The sequence below is a fragment of the Bradysia coprophila genome, unplaced genomic scaffold (genome assembly GCF_014529535.1).
Source record: "Bradysia coprophila strain Holo2 unplaced genomic scaffold, BU_Bcop_v1 contig_94, whole genome shotgun sequence".
NCBI lineage: Eukaryota > Metazoa > Arthropoda > Insecta > Diptera > Sciaridae > Bradysia > Bradysia coprophila.
This window is the reverse complement of record NW_023504022.1, coordinates 9893906-9916967: the sequence shown is the minus strand read 5'-3', so window position 1 is coordinate 9916967 and position 23062 is coordinate 9893906. Positions and strand designations below refer to the sequence as shown.

The 23062-nt window shown below is 36.2% G+C and overlaps 2 protein-coding genes and 1 long non-coding RNA gene across 6 annotated transcripts; 1 reads left to right on the top strand and 2 right to left on the bottom strand.

Moving 5' to 3' along the window:
* Positions 1-16: 16 nt before the first annotated feature.
* LOC119085376 (CDK5 and ABL1 enzyme substrate 2) lies at positions 17-4803 on the bottom strand. Of its 4 annotated transcripts, none has more exons than XM_037195758.1 (9): positions 4082-4802; positions 3871-4022; positions 3608-3770; positions 3288-3545; positions 3106-3141; positions 923-1043; positions 730-848; positions 406-676; positions 17-346 (listed from the first exon to the last, which is right to left on the bottom strand). In XM_037195758.1, the coding sequence occupies exons 1-9, from the start codon at positions 4390-4392 to the stop codon at positions 206-208; spliced, it is 1572 nt and encodes a 523-aa protein (XP_037051653.1). In that variant the 5' UTR covers positions 4393-4802; the 3' UTR covers positions 17-205. The 4 variants fall into 4 exon arrangements, with proteins under 4 accessions (XP_037051653.1, XP_037051655.1, XP_037051654.1 ...); XM_037195759.1 differs by having other exon boundaries at positions 22-346; positions 929-1043; positions 4082-4803; XM_037195760.1 differs by lacking the exon at positions 3106-3141 and having other exon boundaries at positions 19-346; positions 4082-4787.
* Positions 4804-6196: 1393 nt separating this feature from the next.
* Positions 6197-22831, bottom strand: LOC119085374. The gene is made up of 3 exons (XR_005089290.1): positions 22821-22831; positions 16875-16879; positions 6197-6312 (listed from the first exon to the last, which is right to left on the bottom strand). It is a non-coding gene; the product is annotated as an uncharacterized LOC119085374 (long non-coding RNA).
* Positions 6925-9148, top strand: LOC119085372 (T-complex protein 1 subunit theta). Its single transcript, XM_037195753.1, has 3 exons — positions 6925-7085; positions 7294-7689; positions 7759-9148. The coding sequence occupies exons 1-3, from the start codon at positions 7026-7028 to the stop codon at positions 8941-8943; spliced, it is 1641 nt and encodes a 546-aa protein (XP_037051648.1). The 5' UTR covers positions 6925-7025; the 3' UTR covers positions 8944-9148.
* Positions 22832-23062: the final 231 nt, after the last annotated feature.

The window sequence follows — 23062 nt, the reverse complement described above, 5'->3', positions numbered from 1 at the left end:
CAATAAAAAAGCCGAAAATGTTTGAAAAAACATTCATTTCTGCAAAATATTCACATAACCTCCGCTTATTATCTCAAATTTCGGTGTACGAGCATTGTCTTATTTACTACAAACTTAACGCATTAACGACACAATGTTGTCTCAAAATACTATACTGCAAAACTTAACTTACTTACAAAACAGTTCATAATTTACACTCCAAATTCTACGATTCGTATAGAAGACGTTGATAATGTGGAAAGATTTCGCTGATGGGAACGTGTAGACTAAATTCAAGAGCCACTAACACTGCAAATTCCGATGCCGTTAGCTCTTTGCGATTGATGCGAAATAGACTTTCGGTTTTCTGTAATAGCGAAAAAAATGAATTCCCTGCCTTGTTTCTACTTTAAAAATCGAACTCACCTCAATCAAACTCTTCAACGCATCGCCCTTGATATCGTTCAGTTTCGCAGCCAGCAATAAACAAGCTCCAGCACACAATTTCCGATTTTCTTTGCGTATCAAATTCGCCAAAATTAACTTCTCAAAATAGACATAGGCCTGGGATATCGTCAGCAGATCGATGCGACTGTCCATTTTGTTAATTCGTCGCATTTCTCGTTTGATGCTGCGTAGCTTACTCAATGTCAGCTGAACGTGGGGGAATTTTTCGCGGAACTTGTCGTTCAATTCTCTGAAAAAACGTTCAAAATCAGCACATGAAACGACAAACGTTTCTCGACTCACTTTTTCAAATCGGAAGGTTTGACGAAGTCTATAACCGACGTCACATAGGATGTAAAGGTTAACAGTGTACGATGTTTGCCGGCAATCAATTCGGGATCATCCAGTAGATTGGCTGAATACTAACAGGTAGAAAATGTTCAGTCATATCATTCGGTTCATTCCATCGTGGACAATTCAAAATTTCAAAATTTACCGTAACATTTCCCGGTTGTTTAACTTCACCATTTTCTTCCGTATCGGACGGTTTAGGTTCGCTGGGAAGTTGAGTTGGACTGATTGCAGTGCGACTGGTTGTATTGTCATATGTGTAACACCTGAATAATAATTCAATCATTTAGTGAGTGTAGAGCAGTTACCCGGTACGTTTCGATACAGTTTTACACTCCTTCACACACAATAATACAATTTTTAGAATAACAACATACAGAGAGAGAGAGAGAGAGAGAGGTTACGTATAGAGCTGGGAATATTTTAGAAAAAATTTGAATTCCCTAAAATTCTCAAAAGTTCGCAAAAAAAATCCTCAAAATTTCTTGCGATTTTTCGGGATTTAAAAAAAAATAAATTCTGTGAAGTTGTTCATACAGTGGCGAACATCTTAAAACAAGCCAGTTTTTAGATGGCAGCCATTGTATAATCAGTAAATTGTGGAATCACATTACATCAAAACTGGCATTGTGAGCTTCAAACCGTTTTACAAGTAATTACGCATTTGCTTGTAGTTATCGTAACCAAATCACAACAAATATTTTCAATTAATTACGTAGCATGTAAACACGATTATCTTCTGCAGGTTGTGAGGGTATGCATAGGTAAGTGGACTGTTTTTATATTACAATGTTGTGACAACGGTCGATTTAGACATTCGACAAAAACATTAATTGATTCACAAGTCGATCGAACACGCAGTTAAGTATATCAATCAGGGTGAACATTCGATGAATCCGTAGTTAATAGGCTGAGAGATAGCAATAGCATAGTTGGATTACAGTTCCTGAATACCCTTACAAAGAATTCATAAAAGAAGATTGCCACAAACCAGGGCCCATTTTCGTGAAATCGATTCTTGAAAATTGTCGAAATTATGGAAAATTGTCGAATCTCTAAAATTCAAGAATTTCGAGAATTTCAAGAACTTAAGTCTTGAAATCTCTCGAAATTATGGAAAACTTTCTAAAAAAAATCATAAAAATTGGCCCTGACTGAAGCTGTAATGTCGAATTTTAGAGAATTATGAAAAGTTTACAATGTGTAGTGCGATGTGTATGTTCTTAATGACGACGACAATATAGATAGCAGAGCAGATGCTATTTGCAATGAAAGGTCGAGTCGCATGTAAATGTTGTGAACAAATTTAAAATACCAGATCCAGCCTTAGTTTACTGCACAACATATTTACAGTTAGAGGCAGCGAAATTTCAGCATGAATTTGCTTCAGCTGGTTTTCAGCTGATCCACAAAAACAATCAAAACTGGTTAACCGTCTTTATGCGGTTGTGCGTGTAGCAGCTTTATCTTTAACCATATAAACATTTTTGATTGTATGTATGGATCAGCTGAAAAACAGAAGAAGCAAATTCATGTTGAAATTTAACTGCCTCTGACTGTCGTAGTTAACGTAAATTGACAAGGGAAAATAGGATGGAAATGGATGAGTAACACTAGGCAACAATTTGACACTTTTGGAATGGGCACAAATAGCTACATAGTGCATTGGATAGGTCTTGGTGGCTTGAGTACGAATCACACATCCGTTGGTATCAACTGCAGCAGCTTCACAAGAATTTGAAAAGTCTTGGGAACTGAAAAGTTTATTGGTGCAACAGGTATCTAGGGTGTAGTCAGCCCAAATAACCACTCCATATATCTCCATATCGTAGGTAGACTTGTACGAGTAATTTTTTGTCTTTCTTCGATATTGTACTAATGATAGGTAGTGAAGGCCTTTGTAGTGGTTATCTGAACTCACGGCAACCTAAAAACACCAACAACTGTCCCGTTCCCATTCCTTTTTAATTTTTTGTGTGAAGTGTCTGCGGTGGAACCACAGTCATCATTGGGACCAACGGATGCGTGTTTCCTATTTAGGACAGATAGACCTATCCAACGCACTATGTCACCATTCGTACACAAAACCTGTGTTGCCTAGTGACAATAAGATCGGATAATTGGAAAGTCTAACTCTGTGTCGAAGACTTCGAGCAGTCTTCCATCATCGTAAGATTTTGTATACATGCGGTTAATAACAACAACTAAAACCAAATAAACAACCAAACATTAATGTTAGATGTGAAAGGATGAAAACACTCAATAGCTTTTTTTTAGGTAAGATCGGTGTGTGTAACCAATCAAACACTCAATACAAATATTAGTTACCATTTGTTACGCTTTTGCCAAGTTATGACCTTAGTCCTGTGGAAATGGATTCGGTGAAAATGGAAAAAATGATTTTTCGTTTCTTTTTTGCGTCAATAAAATGAATTTGTTTTTTTTTTGTGAAGAAGAACCACAGAAAGTAAACATAGGTGTGGTGCACGTCCACACAAGACTACACTTACCGAGCAACACCGTGATTCTTTACAGCATTGGTGCTGGTCACGTCGAATGTTGCAGTCTCTTGCGTCACGTGTTTCTTGTCTTTCTGATAATGTCTTGACGGTACTAGCAGGTGACCATAAGACAGTTCCTGACCGTTTTCACCTTTCTCGATCCCCAACAAATCGAATGGATCGAACGGAGCATCACTAATGGCTGACAATGGTCTCGTTCCCGATGTGTTACGCCGACGGGCACCTTCTTTCCGGAGGAGTTCAGCTCTAGAAATGAATTGTCGTTTTTGCAGTTAAAATTTGACTGCAAAACTTCGGGCCGCTGTTACCTTCCGTTTTTCCCTTTGTTGAACGGAATAGAGGAAAAGACGAAAAATGGCAGCTTGTTTGACACCATCACGATGCGATTGTCCTTAAAATTATAGTTTTTCTTTGGCACAACGAATTTTACTTGCTTCGGCTCCGTAATGTGGACATTTCGTGGTGTACGGTCTGCGGAAATGATGATTTCATATTGAACGATCAGGGAAAATTAGATCAGAACCGTCGCGGACAGAAATTCATTCAATCCATGAACGATGCTGACACTTACTTATACTTAGGCTTTCCGTGCTGCTATTGTGGACATTCTCACTCCGTCTGTCTTCCGAGAAGAATTGACGCTTGGCAAAACTGGCGTTCCGGCTTGATATCGAATTTAATCGAGTTCGACGTTCCACTGAATCGGCCTGAATGGTTGACGACCTATAAAACAAATCGAATTTTTCGAACAAATCGACTTTGCAATAGTCCAAAACATTTACCGATCTCTCATGCATTGCAAGACACTATCCGAATCCGAACTGTCCGACATGCGATCGGGACTCTTTCCGGATCGAATGAAATTATGTTTTCCAGTTAAGTGTTTGGAACGATGCGGTACAATCTCGGGCACATCACTGTCGTCAACCGTATCTTCAGTGGTGTCACGTTCATCTTTCCTGTCTTTTTTTGCTAATATCGAAGGCCCTAGTTTTGTATCACGATATGTTCCATCCAGCGATATGTTTGACAAAAATGATATAGCAGCCAAACGTCGTCTGTATCGGGATTTACTCGACACTGAATTTGCCATTCTTTCACAGAACCGACACACTATTTCGACGACACACTTCTCCCTTTTTCACGATGTCACAACAAACTACCGAATTACAGAATTTACACTAAATCAAATGTTTATTTTTAGACGAGGCCGACATTTTTCAAATTTGATAAGAATCGGCTGCGTAATAATTTTCATTGTTTCGGTTCTCACACGTCTCACTTTCATTCATTCATATAATAAAATAGCTGCCCACGAATTGTGTTTACTACTGCTAATATTTAAAGATTATGTTTTGACACAAGAAATTATTTATGTTCTCAGTTCAACGGAAAAATATTTGCTAGCTCAGCATAAAAACAAAAAAAAAGTTTTTTTGGCCCACAAAAACTACACATACGCAAGATAGTCGAATATGTAATAATCCCGGTACGAGAAGTGAAATGAAAATATTTACAACCGAATTGCGGAATGCCGATGAAGGCCGATGAATTGCGAGTGGTTGTCATTTGGTTTTTGACTCATAAAAGTATTGCGTTTGATGTTTCTAAATAAATGTGTTTAACTAAAAGAAGACTCGTCCCTCTCCTTCTTTTAGCCTAGTCCTTCCCATCCTCTGGGCTCTGCCTATAGACTGTTATGATCAGAGCGAGAAAACCGAATACTAGTTATTATAACTTGCCTTGGGGTACTTGTCAAAGTATTTGCTTTTATTTCAACGTGGTAGGTTGAGAGCGAGAGGACAGAAGACCAGTTTATTTTAAGTTGCCTTGGAGAACTTGTCAAAATATCTATATTTATATGAAAAACTATCTCTGTGGATGAAATCGTGTTCGTTCGGTCAGTGAAAATTCGTGCTTACAGTATTATACTTGGAACAAACCTACATGGTACATCGGTAGAAATTGATAATACGACGGCAAAATACAGCAGGAATGAGTGCCAATTATACAGAAATTGTTTTAGATGAGCATTGGAATGGAATGAAAGAATAAGTCTCATCTTTTGGGTGGGTCAGGTCCTTTGACTGACTGATTTTCTTAATCACACGGCCATTGTGACAAAAATGTCACAATATTGTCTCGATTTTTCATACAATGCTCAATAAAGTTTCGGAACAGATCAGGTCATGATCATAACAGAATTTACCTGATTTAAATCTTCAGATAAATCAGGTCAGACATCAGGTATATCTGCGATTTTTTTAGGTATACCTAAAATCTCACCTGATTTACCTAAACTTATGATTTTTAGATTTCAGGTAAATTCGGTCACATCCGTTCAGATTCAAATATTCGTAGGTCGACCTGAAATTCAGGTTCAGATCAAGGGATATCTGTTTCAATAACTGATAATTCGTATTTAAAACTAATTTTAAGAATAAAAAGGAAATTGTGACTTACTTGAAACGACTGATGATTAAATCCTGGCGTATTTCTTCTCTACTTTTTCAATAAAAATGTGAAGCGTGTGTGAATTGCGGCCCTCGCTTCGCTCTGACGTTAATTATTAGCTGAAAAGTTGTCCCATTTCGCTATGGGGACTTACTGAAATGACGTCACCTAAAATTTCGGTTTTCGAGTTTGAATATCGCTAAGATCACCAACTCTGTTATGACTCATCTTGAGTTATCAAGACACCCATTTTTTTAAAATAACTTCTAGATCCATCTAGACCCATCTATGAACTTAACCTCAGATGTTTGATTCCTCATCGAGTAAAAAAAAACGTTTCTGAGAAGTTATCAAGTTATCGTGTGACAAACATTTTCACATATTTATAAGGTTTTTGGTCATTTTATTAATGTATTTTCATCCAACTGATTTTCGAGTGATATGTCCAAGGTACTGAAAAAACAGGTTAAGACACTTTCGAGTTGATCACGAAGGCGGCGGAATCCAAATTTTCCTGTGGCGCCAACTAGGTTTGAGAAACTTTATATGACAATTCCAACTTGACTTTTCAAACAATAATATGAAATGATTGCGTTTAACAAATTTGATTTCACCCCTTTCATCCGCCTTCGCGAGTGTCTTAACCTGTTCTTTCAGAACCTTGGATATATCGACGTAAGACCCCATAGAGTTACACTCGAGAGGTGGCATGGTTGCGCTGTCGATCAAAGGAAACCACAGGAATACGTGGGAAACCAGACATGTTCAAATAATGTTTTGTTTTGTTTATTCGCCGTGGGTGCAAAATGGTTGGATTTTTTTATCGGTTGGAGTCGGCGTTACGTAACGCCGACTCCAACCGATAAAAAAATCCAACCATGTTCAAATAATGACAGCGCCACATTGGCACCTCTCGAGTGTAACTCTATGTAAGACCCTGACTTTCAGTCAAGGCAGTAAAACGCACCCGCAATTTGTTCTAAAATTATTATGAAATTGTCCGTCGGGTCCTGGTCTATATTTTAATTGATTTAAAGTGCAACATTTGCCTTTAAAACGTTCAAAATATAACAACTACTCGATGAAAATAAACACGCAAGGGAGATGCCCACTTTTGCTCATTATTGTTCAGAAACACGTTTATCGACATCAAACGCCTTCATTCCGTTTTGAGCAAAACATCAGTGGAATTACTCGAACGTTCTTATTCATTGTAAAGGTTAGGATCTCGATTTCTGTACAAACATCTAAGCGAAACGTCTGTGAAAAATAATGGCTTTGTCGGTTCCAAAAGCTCCGGGTGTATCCCAAATGTTAAAGGATGGTGCTCGTGTAAGTATAATGTTTGTGTGCACATTCATGATTGTCGCAATTTTTGTGTATTTCACTGACAAATTGCAATGCGAAACTTGCACCTTTTGATGTGTGCTCGGTGCTTTTCATGCAATGACTCACGTGAGATTCAAAATGTTTGCGGAGAGATTGTATTTAGGCCGGAAAAGGTTTGAAAACACTGTTGACACATAACATTTACTCGTAGATGTACAGTGGTCTCGAAGAAGCTGTCTACCGTAACATCACCGCTTGCAAAGAGTTCGCCCATTGTGTACGATCCGCCTACGGTCCAAATGGAATGAACAAAATGGTTATAAACCATTTGGAAAAGCAATTTGTCACATCGGATGCAGCCACAATTATCAACGAACTTGATGTTGAACATCCAGCCGCTAAATTGATGGTGTTGGCTAGTCAGATGCAAGAGCACGAAGTTGGTGATGGAACCAATTTCGTCATTATTTTGGCTGGTGCTTTGCTGGAAAATGCCGAAGAATTGCTGCGATTGGGTGTTACTACCACGGAAATTGCTGATGGATACAAAAAGGCTTTGGAGCGAATAGTGGAACTTTTGCCATCATTTGTCTGCGAAACGGTTGATGTAAGTTGTGCTCTTTTGTGAAATCTCCGGCCAACGTTTTTTTAACGTTTCGTCTAATGGTATTTTCAGACACAAGCGACAAAGACAGAACCGGAGTCAAGAGTCAAAGATTGCATTCGTACATCAGTCATGTCGAAACAATATGGCCAGGAAGACTTCATCGCCGATCTCATTTACCGAGCCTGCAATAGCATATACACGGACCACTTCAACGTCGACAACATTAGAGTTTGTAAGATTCTCGGCAGCAGTTTAATGAAGTCGGAAATCGTGAATGGAATGGTCTTCAAGCGATTTGTTGAAGGGGATGTCTCCAGTGCTGCATCGGCCAAAATCGCTTTGTACTCTTGTCCGGTGGACATCATTCAAACAGAGACCAAAGGAACCGTTCTCATCAAAACGGCCGACGAATTGATGAAGTTCAGTCGCGGTGAGGAAAATCTGTTGGAGCAACAAATCAAAGCCATTGCCGATACTGGATGCAAAGTAATCGTTGCCGGCGCTAAATTCGGTGACATGGCACTGCATTATTGCAACAAGTACGGCATCATGGCTGTGCGATTGAATTCGAAATTCGATTTACGTCGTTTGTCGAAAGCCGTCAATGGTATCGTTCTGCCGCGCCTAACAGCACCGACACAAGAAGAATTGGGTTATTGCGATTCGGTCGTCGTTGAAGAACTTGGAGACACTGGTATCGTTGCATTCCGTAACGAGGGCAAAAACCGTATCGCTACCATTGTTATTCGCGGAGCAACCGACAATTTTATGGATGACATTGAACGAGCCATAAATGACGGTGTGAACACATACAAAACCCTGACCAAGGATGGACGACTAGTCGTTGGCGGTGGAGCCTTTGAACTTGCATTGGCTCATCGTTTGGCTGAATATGCAGACACTCTTCCCGGACTGGAACAGTACGCAGTGCGAAAGTTCGCCACCTCGTTGGATGTTTTTCCAAAAGCATTGGCTGATAACAGCGGAGTGAACGGTACAGAGTTGGTGCAGAAACTGTATGAGGATCATTTGAATAGTCGGTGGTACAACGGTTTCGATATTGATTCCGAACAACCAGCGACGGTGAATTGCTACGAAAAATCGATCGTTGAAACCTATGCCGCCAAATATTGGGGTATCAAATACGCTGTGGAAGCGGCAACGACCATTTTGAAAATTGATCAAATTATCATGGCGAAAAGAGCTGGAGGGCCAAAGGTGCGAGCACCGGCACCCGATCAGGATGATGATTAGGCGCTTGTCGGAATGTTTTAAGTTTTGCATTAATTTTTCTTTTTAACTGTAACTGAGTAAAAATGCTAATTTAGATCACAAATTTTGTATTAAGAGCTTCGTTCACCTCATCTTTCGATCAGTTAGTTGTGCAAATTATATATTTGTTCAGTATTTTTTTGCATCATTTAACCCAGTCAATAAAATATTTTTAACAAAACACAAATCTATCTGTGTGCCTTTTCCGTTACTCAAGGTCGCTATCGGTCGTTGGACATATTTTCTAAAAATTAGCCTTCCGAAATCGGACGCTTTTCACAGCGGTTTTTTTATTTGTGCCTAGACCCTAGATACCCAAACTGCTTTCAAAAAAAAAAATCCTCGACACTTGTGGAAGTACACGAAACATGTAGTGTGTCAGTTGAAAGGTAATTTCATGCACTTTCGGCACAAAGAGGATCTTATGGGGGATTGGACGCCACACAAGCGTCGGGGAATTTTTTTGCCCTGTAGGGTCGAACAACTTTCTAGGCACAAATGAAAAGGTTGAGTAGAAAATACGTCGATTTTGGTAGACGTTTTTGTTAGGAATCCCTCTGGATTAGAATCAAGATATTAGTCTCCCAATGAAGTCTGTGGGAGTAGTAGTCGTTGACGGAAAACGGTATCTCTCCGTGTAATGGACTGACTAATTTGTTAATAAACTTTTACGAAAAGTAACCAACGGAAGCACTCGTTATATTAAAGAGACAAACAATATTATGCTGCGTACAGATATACGCAAATTTTATCTCTCCATGCCACATGTAGTATTAATACTAAGACAGAAACTACAGTTTTTCAACTTATAACACGCCGATTTACAAGCAACGACCTTCTCATAGCCCGAAAAATAATTTTAGCTCTCTCGAAAATTGTGCAGTTGGCCCTATCTTCTAGGAATCTTGCGATAAGCAAACACTGAAAATGTACAAACTTCCACAGATTGGTGATGCCATTTGTAGCCCTATTGTAAAACAGAAAATTTCTTCGTTATGACTACTGATGTCGTATTGATGACTTAAGATACGTAAGCCCGAACGCGAAAAAATTTAGAAAATAAAAGGACTGAAAAGCTTCAATCAAATTGAAATCAATTTCTAATATAAATCCTGCACCCCGACCTTTTGAAGTTGAAATACCGAACTTCCAGAACCGCATTAGCAAAATTTTGTGTGGGATAACGTAAAATCTTTGGTCAAATTGGGTGGAAGAAATTGTCTTACACAGTCAGACGTCAATTGCCTTTTCGATGCTGTCACGCATGAAATTTTCCGCAGCTATCAGCAGAGGAATAGTAGTGTTACTTGAAATTTGTATGCCCCTAACATCCCAACAGGAGGAGAGTGCTAAATTTCTTATAGGTGAATCTACCAGGAAATCGGAAATCTAGGACTTTATGCCAATTAATTTATGCCTGGCGTAATTTAGGATGAATAGCGATTGAAATACATCGCTAGCTAGGTAGTTATGTCGAAGTCGAATTCTTGAAAAAGGAATGTAAAAAACAATATTTTCGAATGCAAAGATTCGGATACCTCTACAAAGGGAAGTGCGGAAACATACAAAGATATGTAGTATTTTTAGTCCTTTTGTAAAACAGAGAATGCCTTCGTTATGACTTCTGATGCAAGATTGATATGATGGCTTAAGATTTACAATCAAAGGCATAGATTAGGAGATATTGACACCGGAAGTGTGATAACATATTTCATTGCTGCGATGTTGGCATGTCTCATAATTCATTCGATTGATAAGATGTCGATTATTTCCTTAAAAATTGATTATCGATATTTTCAAAAAATCGATATCGCTCGAATGTTTTATCGATAATAGGTAAATATCGAATGATAAATAATCGGTAAATATCAACTTATAATTATCCATAAAACATTCGATTTGTACAGTGGCGGACTTTCAATTTTGTGCACTATTTTGATTCAGCTGTGGCTGCTGGGAATTTCGCGTCATTCACAATAATTGACAAAATGACACATTTTGTATAAGGAAAATGTCACTTTGTGGGTTATTGTGAATGACACGGCGCGAAATTCCTCAACACTGATTCAATGCCTAAATCTGTGTTATGAAACAAATGCTCTCCAAAACTTTTGACCACCACGAGTTGTTTAATCGTCGGAATTCAAAGGAAAAGTAAGAACCAATTAGAAGTTTGATGACATGATTGCCATGGAATAAACAGACTAGAAGGTATACCTTCTATAGATTCACATAAAAGAATTTAATGCTATTCACTTTGTTACACTTTATGAAGTTCAATAAATTAGAAAATGGGTTGTCCGGTTGTCCATGTCCACTCAAAATATGTTTTCTGTGCGAAATATGTTATCCATGCGAAACATGGTTTTTAAACGAAACATGCTTTCCATACGAAACATGCTTTCCATACGAAACATACTTTCGATTCGAAACATGTTTTCCATTCGACACATGTTTTTCATCCGTAACATGTTTTCCATTCGAAACATGTGTTCCATGTGTAACATGTTTTCCACGTGAAACATGTTTTCCGCGCGAAACATGTTTTCCATTCGCCACATGTTATTCATGCGAAACATGTTTTCCATTTGAAACATGTTTTTCCATGCGAGACATGTTTTCCATATGAAATATGCTTTCCATGCAAAACAATATCTTTTCATAGAAAATTGTTTTTTTTTTCATTAATTAAATTTACAAATTTTGCACCGTATCGCTACGTTACTTTCTACTTTTTTATATCCATGGGATGAAATGTCAACCGACGCATTACATTTGCATTAAAAAACAACGAATCTTTAGTTTTACTGTTATTTTTATCTAACTCCTGATTATAAAATTAACTGAGTTTGTTTGTTTACATGGACCAGCTGGTCAAACAGCTGATTCAAAATAGTGCACAAAATTGAAAGTCGGCCACTGTATCGATTATTTGTAAATTTTATCATATTTTTCAGTGAACAAACCTCGGTGCTGGCGTTTTTACTCCTTTTATAAAACAGAAATTTAATTCGTTATGACCACTGATGTGGATCTGATGACTTAAGTGATAACGCTCTCTTAATATAGTTGTTTGTTCAAAATGTTTGTTTGAACTCTTCAGGCCCTAAGGTTATGGAAAGATTTTATTTCAATCTGTTGTAAAAATGTTTACATCAAAAGAAGTAGTAGATTCCACACAATGATATTGGTGATATGTGTTTTCCGTATTTGAATGTTTCCACTGTCACTCATTTAAAGTGAGGAGAGTTCATCACTTCCAGTCCAATCTAACTTGAGTTTCCTTCACTATTTTCAATTCCATTCAAATGGGTTGCGTGTGCTCATTGAACATTGATAATCGAACATCTAAATGCGGTACGTAATAAGTTTTCACGTCTATACTGTCTTTCAACTTTGTGTTCTGGAGATCAAAACTTTAACTGAATATGAACACTATTAGCTGTCTACATATTATTCTATGCATATATCTGAACCCAATTGGTGTTACATTTTATTATTTCCTCACGTTAAAGTCAGCTTAAAAGTCACGACGGTCAAAACGTGAACAAAACTAATTATTTTGTCAAATTAAAGTTTTTTTTTCCTTTCTTTACATTTGATTTTAATCTGTCGGTTATTTTGTTTTGTTCGACATTTTTTTTTGTATAATAGCAATATTAGAGTGGGTTTTAAAAAGGTAGCTCTCTGGTAAGTAGTTTTTTTCCTACTTCGCCGGCATTTATCTATAAAAATGTAACATTTTACCCATTGCAAATCTCTGAACGACTCTTGAAAATATCTATAACTTCAGGAACATAAATCCGATCAAAGCCAAAGATATATTTTCAACTAATATCGTGAACTCAATTAAAAAACCAACGCAAAATTTATATATATGTAAACTTGCATTATAATTTATAAAATAATATTTTGCTGCCTGTTCGAATATGAGATTTTCTCTTCTACCTCAGAAGTTCCATTACCAATAAGAATAATACGCTTTATCCAAACCTCCTCTATGTACCCATTCATCAAGAATTTACATCACGGTCGAATGTATATAATTATCTTCTGTTTTTAAACTTATAGCTCCGACATGGAAGAAGAAGCACTTTACTTGTTCAATAAAACATAAAATGAAATGAAAATAAATGCAATGGTGTCTTGGCAGTGTGTTGCGCTTTCGTTGGAAATCTCTTTTTGATATATTTTAGCTTCCCTTTTTTTTCGTATTTTGATAGAAGAACCTCGACCGGTATACATAATATTGTAATGTATCAATGCGATTATAAACAAATTGTTTTCGGTGTAATGGAATGGATGTGCGCTACTAGAAAAATTCGTTTCATTTGTGCAAATAACAAACGAGTTTTAGGAATTGTTTTTTTTTTCATATTTTATTTTCTACTCTTTATTAGATGGGTGGTCTTTTGTTTAACAAATGCAGCAGAGATTAAGATTTACTTTTATTAAAATTAATTTTAATCGTTATTATCAAGGAGTGGTGAACTCAATTTGTAACGACTGACATTAATAATAAATTACGTAGAACAGGTAGGAAGCTAAATCATCGTTATTTCTCCGCGCTGCACATAGTGCTATGTTCTTTCGTGTTCATTTTAACTCTTCTATACCATAGTGACTTGACTCTTAGGTTAATTTTGTGTCCAGGGTAAAGTTTCCTTTCCTTTAAATTTGACATTCCTCTATCCTCTATGTAAGGTGTATTGAAAACTTGTGCGTTCGATAGGGAAAACTATATATGTTGCGTGCATTGCAATCTTTTAACGGCTATGCCATCTGTTATAGACAGATACGATGAAAATAAACGATGAGCCTTTCCTATTGTAATATTTTATAGGAAAATTTATGTTAAAATCTAATGAAGTAGAAGATGTTGTATGGATCTGTCGAAAAATTATTGATCAAAAGAAGTAATAGATTCAATCAATATTTGATTTGTTTTTTTCTAAAATACCAAGAATTTCTAAAAAATTAATGAAAATCAAGAATTTTAAGAAAATTTGCCAGAATTGAAAATTTTTCTTTTTTTTTTAATTGAATTGAATTGACACTCATTTTTTTCATTTATATTTTATTCCTCCTTCATTTCACTCGTGAAAAATCTGCTGTTAATACCCCCAACTGAAGTATCTACAAAAGAAGACTGCATTATTGTAATGTGAATGAAATATTGAATGATATTAACACCGCCAAAAAATTGGCTGATAGCACAGCACTGCCACTAGCACGAACGTAGAAAATATTCGGAGGCTGATGAAATCACAGTAGTATAGGCACTGCGTTTCTGTTATACATATAGGTGACTTGTTTTCGTTGTTTGAGTTAAAACATACAATACAAACAATCCTAAGCGGTAGCTCGAATCACTAAAGCCTCCAAATTTGACACTTGTCAATTCAGTGTTCATGCTAGTAGCAGAGCTGTGCTGAGAGACGAATGAGACAAAGTAAGAAGAAAAAGTAAGAGCTGAGCTACTGAGCTACATTGTCTATTCTTTAAGGAAAGAAACAGAAAATAAAAAAAGGAAACATAAGAAGTTACAATCCAGTTCTCCTTATTCAATCCACATGCAGTACCTATGTTACGACATTTACATATGTATTATAACGTCTATATCGCATGTGGATTGAATAACTTCAATTGGATTCTATTAGTTGAAAATGTGATTTGTACTGTATTACATAATTTGGTGGCGGGACATTTCGACACCGTCAATATCGTCAGGAACGATATTATCGTTTTTTGGACGATACTATCATCTAAAAAACGATACTATCGTCCAAAAAAACGATATTATCGTCCAAAAAATTTTCATCCAGGACGATAATATCGTCTAAATTGGAAAATTCTAAAATATTGTCTGGACGATAGTATCGTTTTCTGGACGATATTATCGTTCAGAAAACGATACTATCGTTTTCTGGACGATATTACCGTTCTAGAAAATCTAATGGATATTTTCGTTTTCTGTACGATAATATCGTCCAAAACGATAATATCGTCCTGGGCGATATTATCGTTTTCTTAAATGATAATATCGTCCAGCACGATACTATCGTTTAAAAAAACGATAATATCACCCAGGACGATATTATCGTTTAGTTTTGGGTGGTAATATTGTCCAGGACTTAATTTTACTCAGAGGTGCAGCAAGAACCGAATTCTCTTCCAAAATATCAAAAAACAATTGTCAGAGGAAATCACCTACACATCAGTGTTTAAAAAAGGCGTTTAGTTCGTCCCTAAATAATTCATCTTTTTACGAAATGAATACCAACTTAGATTGTACATAAAAAGCGTTTTAACACGCTGAGCGATCCGGCCCATTGCCCCGGAGCGAAGCGGAGGGCCGCAATGCGAGCCGGGCGCCGGAACGGTGTCGGAACTTAGGAGTTAATTTTTTTTTCTCGCATCGTCTCATAATTAGTCTGTGTAATTTTTCTATTATAAAATTTAACTTTACGGAACCAAATGAACCTATTTTTAATATATATTTGCCGTCTATAAAAAGGTGTTTATCTACAAGATTTTGTGTTTCGTCTTCAACAACCATCCAGAACGATAATATCGCCCAGGACGATATTATCGTCTAGAATTTTTATTTAAAAACGATATTATCGTTTAAAAACGATATTATCGTTTTTTTAAACGATAATATCGTCAAGAAAACGATAATATCGTCCTGAAAATATTTTAAAATTTATAATTTTAGACGATATTATCGTCCTGGATGAAATTTTTTTAGACGATATTATCGTTTTTTAGTCGATAGTATCGTCTAAAAAACGATACTATCGTTTTTTGGACGATACTATCGTCTAAAAAACGATACTATAGTCCAAAAAACGATACTATCGTTTTTTAGACGATACTATCGTCTAAAAAACGATAATATCGTTCCTGACGATATTGACCGTGTAGTTATGTTTGTATGGAAAAGGTGTTGTCCCGCGTATCTAATAAAGTGGCGATCTGCGTGACCTAGTATACAGTTGGGTCATTTGATTCATTTTCATACAGTGTATTAGGTCCCTTATTTGACGTTTCGAAAATGAACCTCTCCTGCTTGGTTTATTATACTCTGCCGTGATTCAACCACTCTTTGAGAAAAATTTCATAAAAAACCAAGAAATTGTAGAAACGAAAATGAAGAAAACGAAATTTCACGAATTTTTACTGATTTTTTTGAATTTAAAAATACTGAAGAAAATCGTAAAATTTAGGAAAATCGCAATTATACAGAAAATATGTACATTTTGTTTTCTTAATTTTCTTGGTTTCGAGAAAATTCACGAAAATTTGATTTATTATGATGACTGACACAAGATTAACATTAAGACATTTATGAATAGATGGCGTAGGGTAATCTGGCACACGGTGCTAAAACAACGCATTTTTCAACTACGTAAAAGGTGAACTCGCACGCGATTTTTCGATACCAAAATTGTGTAAAAGGAGTCATTCAGTAGGGCTAAAAAACACTTAAAGCATTAAGCTTGCGTGCGAAAGTTCACCTTTACGTAGTTGAAGAGTGCGTACTTCTGACACCGTGTGCCAGATTCCCCGATACCGAATAGATAACATGATCCGAATCTTCTTTAGCATTGACTATGTTCTAGAACCGAAATTCATAAGGAAAAATGCAAGGGCAAAAGAATGGAATTTGCAGGATCTTTTTACGTATTTCTAACATCTCCCCTTGACTGCTTGCGAGGATTTTTTTTTTAATAACGCACAGGGTTAACAGAGCTGTCTAAAAGGTTCATGCCAAAGAAGAACGGCATAGGTCTAAAACTAAAAGAAACGATCTCTGTAAGTAAAACATTTAAAATTCAATTTCATTTATGCCAAATGAAACGAGAACGAAATCAAATTCAGCCTAGCGCGTTGTGTATATTTTCGTTTACCAACACTGTTTGTAAATCGATAACTTTTTGCACTTTATGACATTTTAATTCTTGATTATAAAATATAAAAACTTAAAACGACTTAACTAAATCGGAATATCTTAACATTTGCCATCTGACCTTTATTTAATTGGGTTCACGTTATACAGCGACTATGTCTGTGATTTGAAAATGTGTGTAATTTATTGAGAAGTTTTGTTCGAAGAATTGTACTAATTTCAAGTCTTTTGTAATTAGAAAGTTTTTATTATTAGTAAACATCGTAAACAGAAAGCAGCACATCATCCAGTGTTTGATATGAACATTAATTAGGCTGAACGGTGAAATCAATAACCAAATCAAACACTGTGAGGAATATGGGGAGGAATGTAACGTGGATGATTGAATTTTCAATTACAGCTATTAAGTCGATGTATATTCCCCATGATGTGTGATCACATTGAATAAATTAACCTTTCATAAGCGGCAAGCCCTAGGGCCGTACACAAATGATGTCACGCAGCGAGACTCACGGTATTTTCTTGAATTTTTTACACTTCTTACCACTGCGTCGTGCTAAATGAATCACAATCGACCGAATTTTCTTAGAATTGTTACGTTTTCCTATACAACCCCTCCCATTACACCAATTATGGTGTGACGTGTGACGTCATTTGTGTATCATCACGACACGAATAAATCTGTTGCTTCTTTGTATAATGTATCGCCTTGCAAAGTTGCGCAAAAAATGTTTTCTTCCCTGGAACCGAAAACGTAAAACTGACATCCGGCTATATACATTTCCCACATGTTTGTCCACCTATCATTCGATTTCTTGGGAGTCAAAAATTTCCCACAATCCTGGATATCGCGGCTACCACTTCGTTTCATTGCATTTCAAATCTTGTACTTATTTAGTTTCACTTTACATTTTGCTAGATAAGTAAAACCAGGCCTGAGCCCATCGTGTATTTTTGTTGTTGACGTCGATAACAGATAACAGACTATAACTGGGATGTTTTGGAAGGAGTTCACCACATCAAAGGAAATAAAGTCTTTGTCCTTACCAAAGTTCATGTCTCGAATCTTTTTGACGAGTTCTTAGGAGCTCCTGACTTTTTTGAACTGATGGTCGACATAATGGAGCAATTGTCTTCTACCAAAATGATCCGGGTTCGATTCCCGTGTCAGATAATTACGCATTCAAATTTTTTAGCGATTGGTAACGTCCTAAGGTCTAGGCGAGATATCAATTCCTAACTTTCCTTCGAGAGTATTTGCACGCCTCGAAGTATTCGAGAGTCATGTTAAGCCGTAGATCCAGACTGCTTGTTATTGGCCGAAGAAAAGCTGTTAGTTAGATCTCTTAAGAAACAAAATATCGGCCTGAATGCATTTCCGTGTCCTTTATAGAAAAGTAGATCTAGCTTTTCCATCTTTTTAAGTTCTTAATTATATTTGAACAACTCAATAGCTTGTGTTATTACTGCACGTTGTGGATAAAAATACTCGAACGAAACTTTACACGTTTGTAGTCATGACGATAAGCGATGGTTTTTATATTTTAATTTCAATTCATGTTTTAGAGCACTGATCATACACTCACTGCACCTTATACTTACTTCATAAAACATATCTGCACACGTGAGCAGTGACCTTTTCGCAGGTCAAGCCTGACCGTTTCGGTAAGTACTTATTTATTTCTCATCTTTTTTTTCATACATTTATTATGCGCATTACATACACTATATAGGTACAGATAATGCTTATAAAGCCACATCAACTTGCATTTTATTTACAATGTGCACTGTGTGTATGCACTGCACTCTAATATGTTTAGATTTATATTTAATTTTATTTTTTATGAAAAGTGCATATACCAGTAGATGAATGCAAGCTGAATGAAAAGTACCGTCATTAAAATTATTAAATTTTTCTAAAACAGTAACCATCGAGCCCATCAAGTGCACAACTTGTGCATAAGGCACGTCAAAAACGCACCATCTCGTGAGTTTCAAACATTTAAATTAATTTTTAGTGTTTCTTGTGGTGGTTTTCAATTTTTGTATTTAGGAACTGTTGTTTGTGCCAAGATCACTGTCTAGGAACAGAACATTGAATAATTTTCTAGCTATTTGTACTTTTGTATCTTTTATCTTTTCTAATAAAGATTAATTAATTGTGTAATTACATTCTCTGTTTACTCACAGATCATTAATTAATAATTGGTGCGGTAACTTCTGTTACTTCGGAATCAAGTTAGACCTGTTTTGGCTCAAGCCTACTGATTTCGACCTCAACTGAAACCTGAAACTCGTCAGTTCCACAGTTTCAGATATGCTGAAAAGAAACCTGATTTGAAAAATTTAGATTTCTATTCCAAACCTCATTTATTTCACTTGTATTTTGTGCATATTGATACAAAATCTCTGACTTTAGAGTAAGGTAATCTTTGTGTTGTGATTAGCATCAGCGCCACCTTATTACCTCTCAAGTATAACTCTATGTTCATGTCCATTCTAGGGATGGGAGACGTTCAAAATTATCGATAATATCAATCGAAAGAAATTATCGATAATCGATTAATCATATCGTTATCGATAATTTAATAATTATCGATAATTATCAAAATATCGAAATTCGATAATTATCAAAATATCGATATTTTGATATTTATCTGAAAATTCATGATAATATACCGATATATCAAAATATATCGATAAATATCGGATTTTCGGACCGAAATATCGATGTATCGAATTATCGATATCTTGATAATTATCAAAATATCAATAATTATCGATTATCGATATTTTTTTGATAATTTTCGATAAAACGAGCCATCAGAACAGTCGGAGCGTTTGCTGCGACTGAGCCCCGTACAAACCCGTATATCTATTGCGTACGTGACCCTAGTGCGTCTGTCACCCTACTTTGACCGTAAGCCTATTGCGCCGGTTAAAGTAGTTAAAGTAAAATTATTATGTAATGTGTACATCTTAGAAATTGCGCATAGCGCAATTACGAAGCCCCGTACGACGTTCCTTTCAAATAAAACAAAAATTTCAAATAGCCCTAAAATTTTAATTTATTGAGTATAAATACACATAGGGCCTAGTATCGGCCTCAGTCCGAGGATCCAATTTTTTTTTTCAACTACATTCTATTCGGCCTTTGATTACCTTCCAAATGAAACAAAAAATAGGAAAAACGGATGAAATTTGCTCGAGTTATATGTAAAATACACATAGGGCCCTAGTAGCGGCCTTAGTCCGAGGACCCAAATTTAATTTTTTTTCAACAACATTCTATTCGGCCTTTGATTACCTTCCAAATGAAACAAAAATTACGAAAAACGGATGAAATTTGCTCGAGTTATATGTAAAATACACATAGGGCCCTAGTAGCGGCCTTAGTCCAAGGACCCAAATTTAATTTTTTTTTCAACAACATTCTATTCGGTGTTCGATTATCTTTCAAATGAAACAAAAATTACGAAAAACGGATGAAATTTACTCGAGTTGTATGTAAAATACGCATAGGGCCCTAGTAGCGGCCTTAGTCCGAGGACCCAAATTTATTTTTTTTTCAACAACATTCTATTCGGCCTTTGATTACCTTCCAAATGAAACAAAAATTACGAAAAACGGATGAAATTTGCTCGAGTTATATGTAAAATACACATAGGGCCCTAGTAGCGGCCTTAGTCCGAGGACCCAAATTTAATTTTTTTCAACAACATTCTATTCGGCCTTTGATTACCTTTCAAATGAAACAAAAATTACGAAAAACGGATGAAATTTGCTCGAGTTATATGTAAAATACACATAGGGCCCTAGTAGCGGCCTTAGTCCGAGGACCCAAATTTAATTTTTTTTCAACAACATTCTATTCGGCCTTTGATTACCTTCCAAATGAAACAAAAATTACGAAAAACGGATGAAATTTGCTCGATTTATATGTAAAATACACATAGGGCCCTAGTAGCGACCTTAGTCCAAGGACCCAAATTTATTTTTTTTTTCAAATACATTCTATTCGGTGTTCGATTATCTTTCAAATGAAACAAAAATTACGAAAAACGGATGAAATTTACTTGAGTTCTATGTAAAATACACATAGGGCCCTAGTAGCATTTCACTTCTAAGGCCCTAACTCACGGTCCACTCACCCGATTTTAAAAAACTTTTTTTTCCTGGATTGGTATTGACAATACCTATCATTTGCCGTGTCATTTACATTTCCATCGTTTATTTTGCCATAAATATCACCAAAAGACCCTAAATCACTTAGGTGGCCCTAACTCACGAAGGGCCGACCCGAATATGCCCATCTTCGAACTTAGCCTCACTATTTCGACTATCTTTCAGGGAAAAAAAAAATTTTTGAAATCGGATTTGATTTACTCAAGATATCGACGTGACGGACAGACGGACAGACGGACAGACGGACAGACGGACAGACGGACAGACGGACAGACGGACAGACGGACAGACGGACAGACGGACAGAAGGACAGACGGACAGACGGACAGACGGCCCAAATTTTTATTGCAGATTCGTCATCTATAAACATAGGCAAACACTTTGCCCTTACCGTCTGCTTCGAATTCCATCAATTACACACGGCATCGTAATCCTATAAGCCCCTTCGTACTTCGTACGGGGCTAAAAAGTCGATAATCGATTATCGATAATCATTATCATTATCGCCCATGCCTAGTCCATTCTCAATTCATTAGTTCATTAGTTGTGTTTATGACAGACAGTCATTATCATCTCCATCAAGACTTATGGTACCTAATATTTAAAAAGAAATCATAGGCGATCCGTACGAATGGAAGGGCTACCGAATCTTGTAACTAGAGATGTAAATTGAAATATGAGTGGAAGTATAATCGGGAAACTCACCGTGTAAACATCTTGTAAGACAGTGAGGTTATGTGAACAGCTGAAGCGAATTACGTCTGATTTACATTCTTTAAACTTTTTACTTTCGCTTTTATTGCTAATTTATCGAATTATTGAATCTATTACTTCTTGTTATTTAAGAAGTTTCAACAACAGAACATAAAGCTATTCCGTCCAGTTGTGAGTTGTGAGTTACGGCCCACTGTAAAGTAGCTCCTTAGAATTGTTACAAACTGGAGCTACGCAGGTCACTTGTTGTGTTTTATTTTTATGAAAAATAAATGAAATGAAATGAAATGAAATAAGTTCTACGATAATCTCCATAGAAATATAGTCTATCGACGCTATCTGTTCTTATGGTCTGGCACCTGAGACTAGTGTACATCATCCTAATGAATTGTCCACTTTACACCAATCTCCGTAATCTTCGGGTATTATGAACTCCAAGAGGATCTACGACTTCTTATCAAAAACTGGGATATTTCCCTGATAGAAGTAGTATGGTCAGGAAATATAGGCAAACGGATCTTTGATCTAGGTATCTAATAGAGGAGCCTGCCAAATCTCTAATCTATCTAAAAACAGAACACACAGCTCATCACATGTCGGAGATAGTATTCGTTAAGAGAACTATGGCTTGAGGTGGAAACTACTCGAGCAAACTCTGTCCCACCAGCCTCCATTGGCGCATCTATTTCCTGTTATTGGTTCTCTATTCCTTTATTCCTGGGTTCAAATCTCGCCAATTTCATAAAGCAATTTTTACATAATATTCAAAGATTTCTCATTTCTGATAAAAAATAAAAAATGCCTCCTTACACGTAGTAGATGTCGACACGTCTAAAAAAATTAGTTTTCCAATTCGAAATGGAATGAAAGTAATTCCCAAAGGATTAAATTTTAATTCCAAAAAAGAACTAAATCTATTTCCACGTTTCTAACAGTGTAGTTGTTGCAGATTCTTCCGTTTATCACATACCGAAAATTATCAAATATTTTCGAATGATTCGGCACTGTTCTTTCATTTTTAACAACTGTTTCGAGAAAATACATTCACAAAAATATATTTGTCAAATTATTAAAATCGAGTGATAAGCACAGCGAACGGTTCCTCAACTTCACAGTTTGAAATAAGAGTATTTTATATCCTAAAACTCAATACCAGTAAAAGATAATTGAGTTCAACATAAAAGTGAACTTTAAAAACATTCCCACATACGAAACGCCAGAGATTACGAAATGGAAATAAACAAAAACGAAAAATATTCTTTACTTCTCGTCATACAAAACATTAAAAGT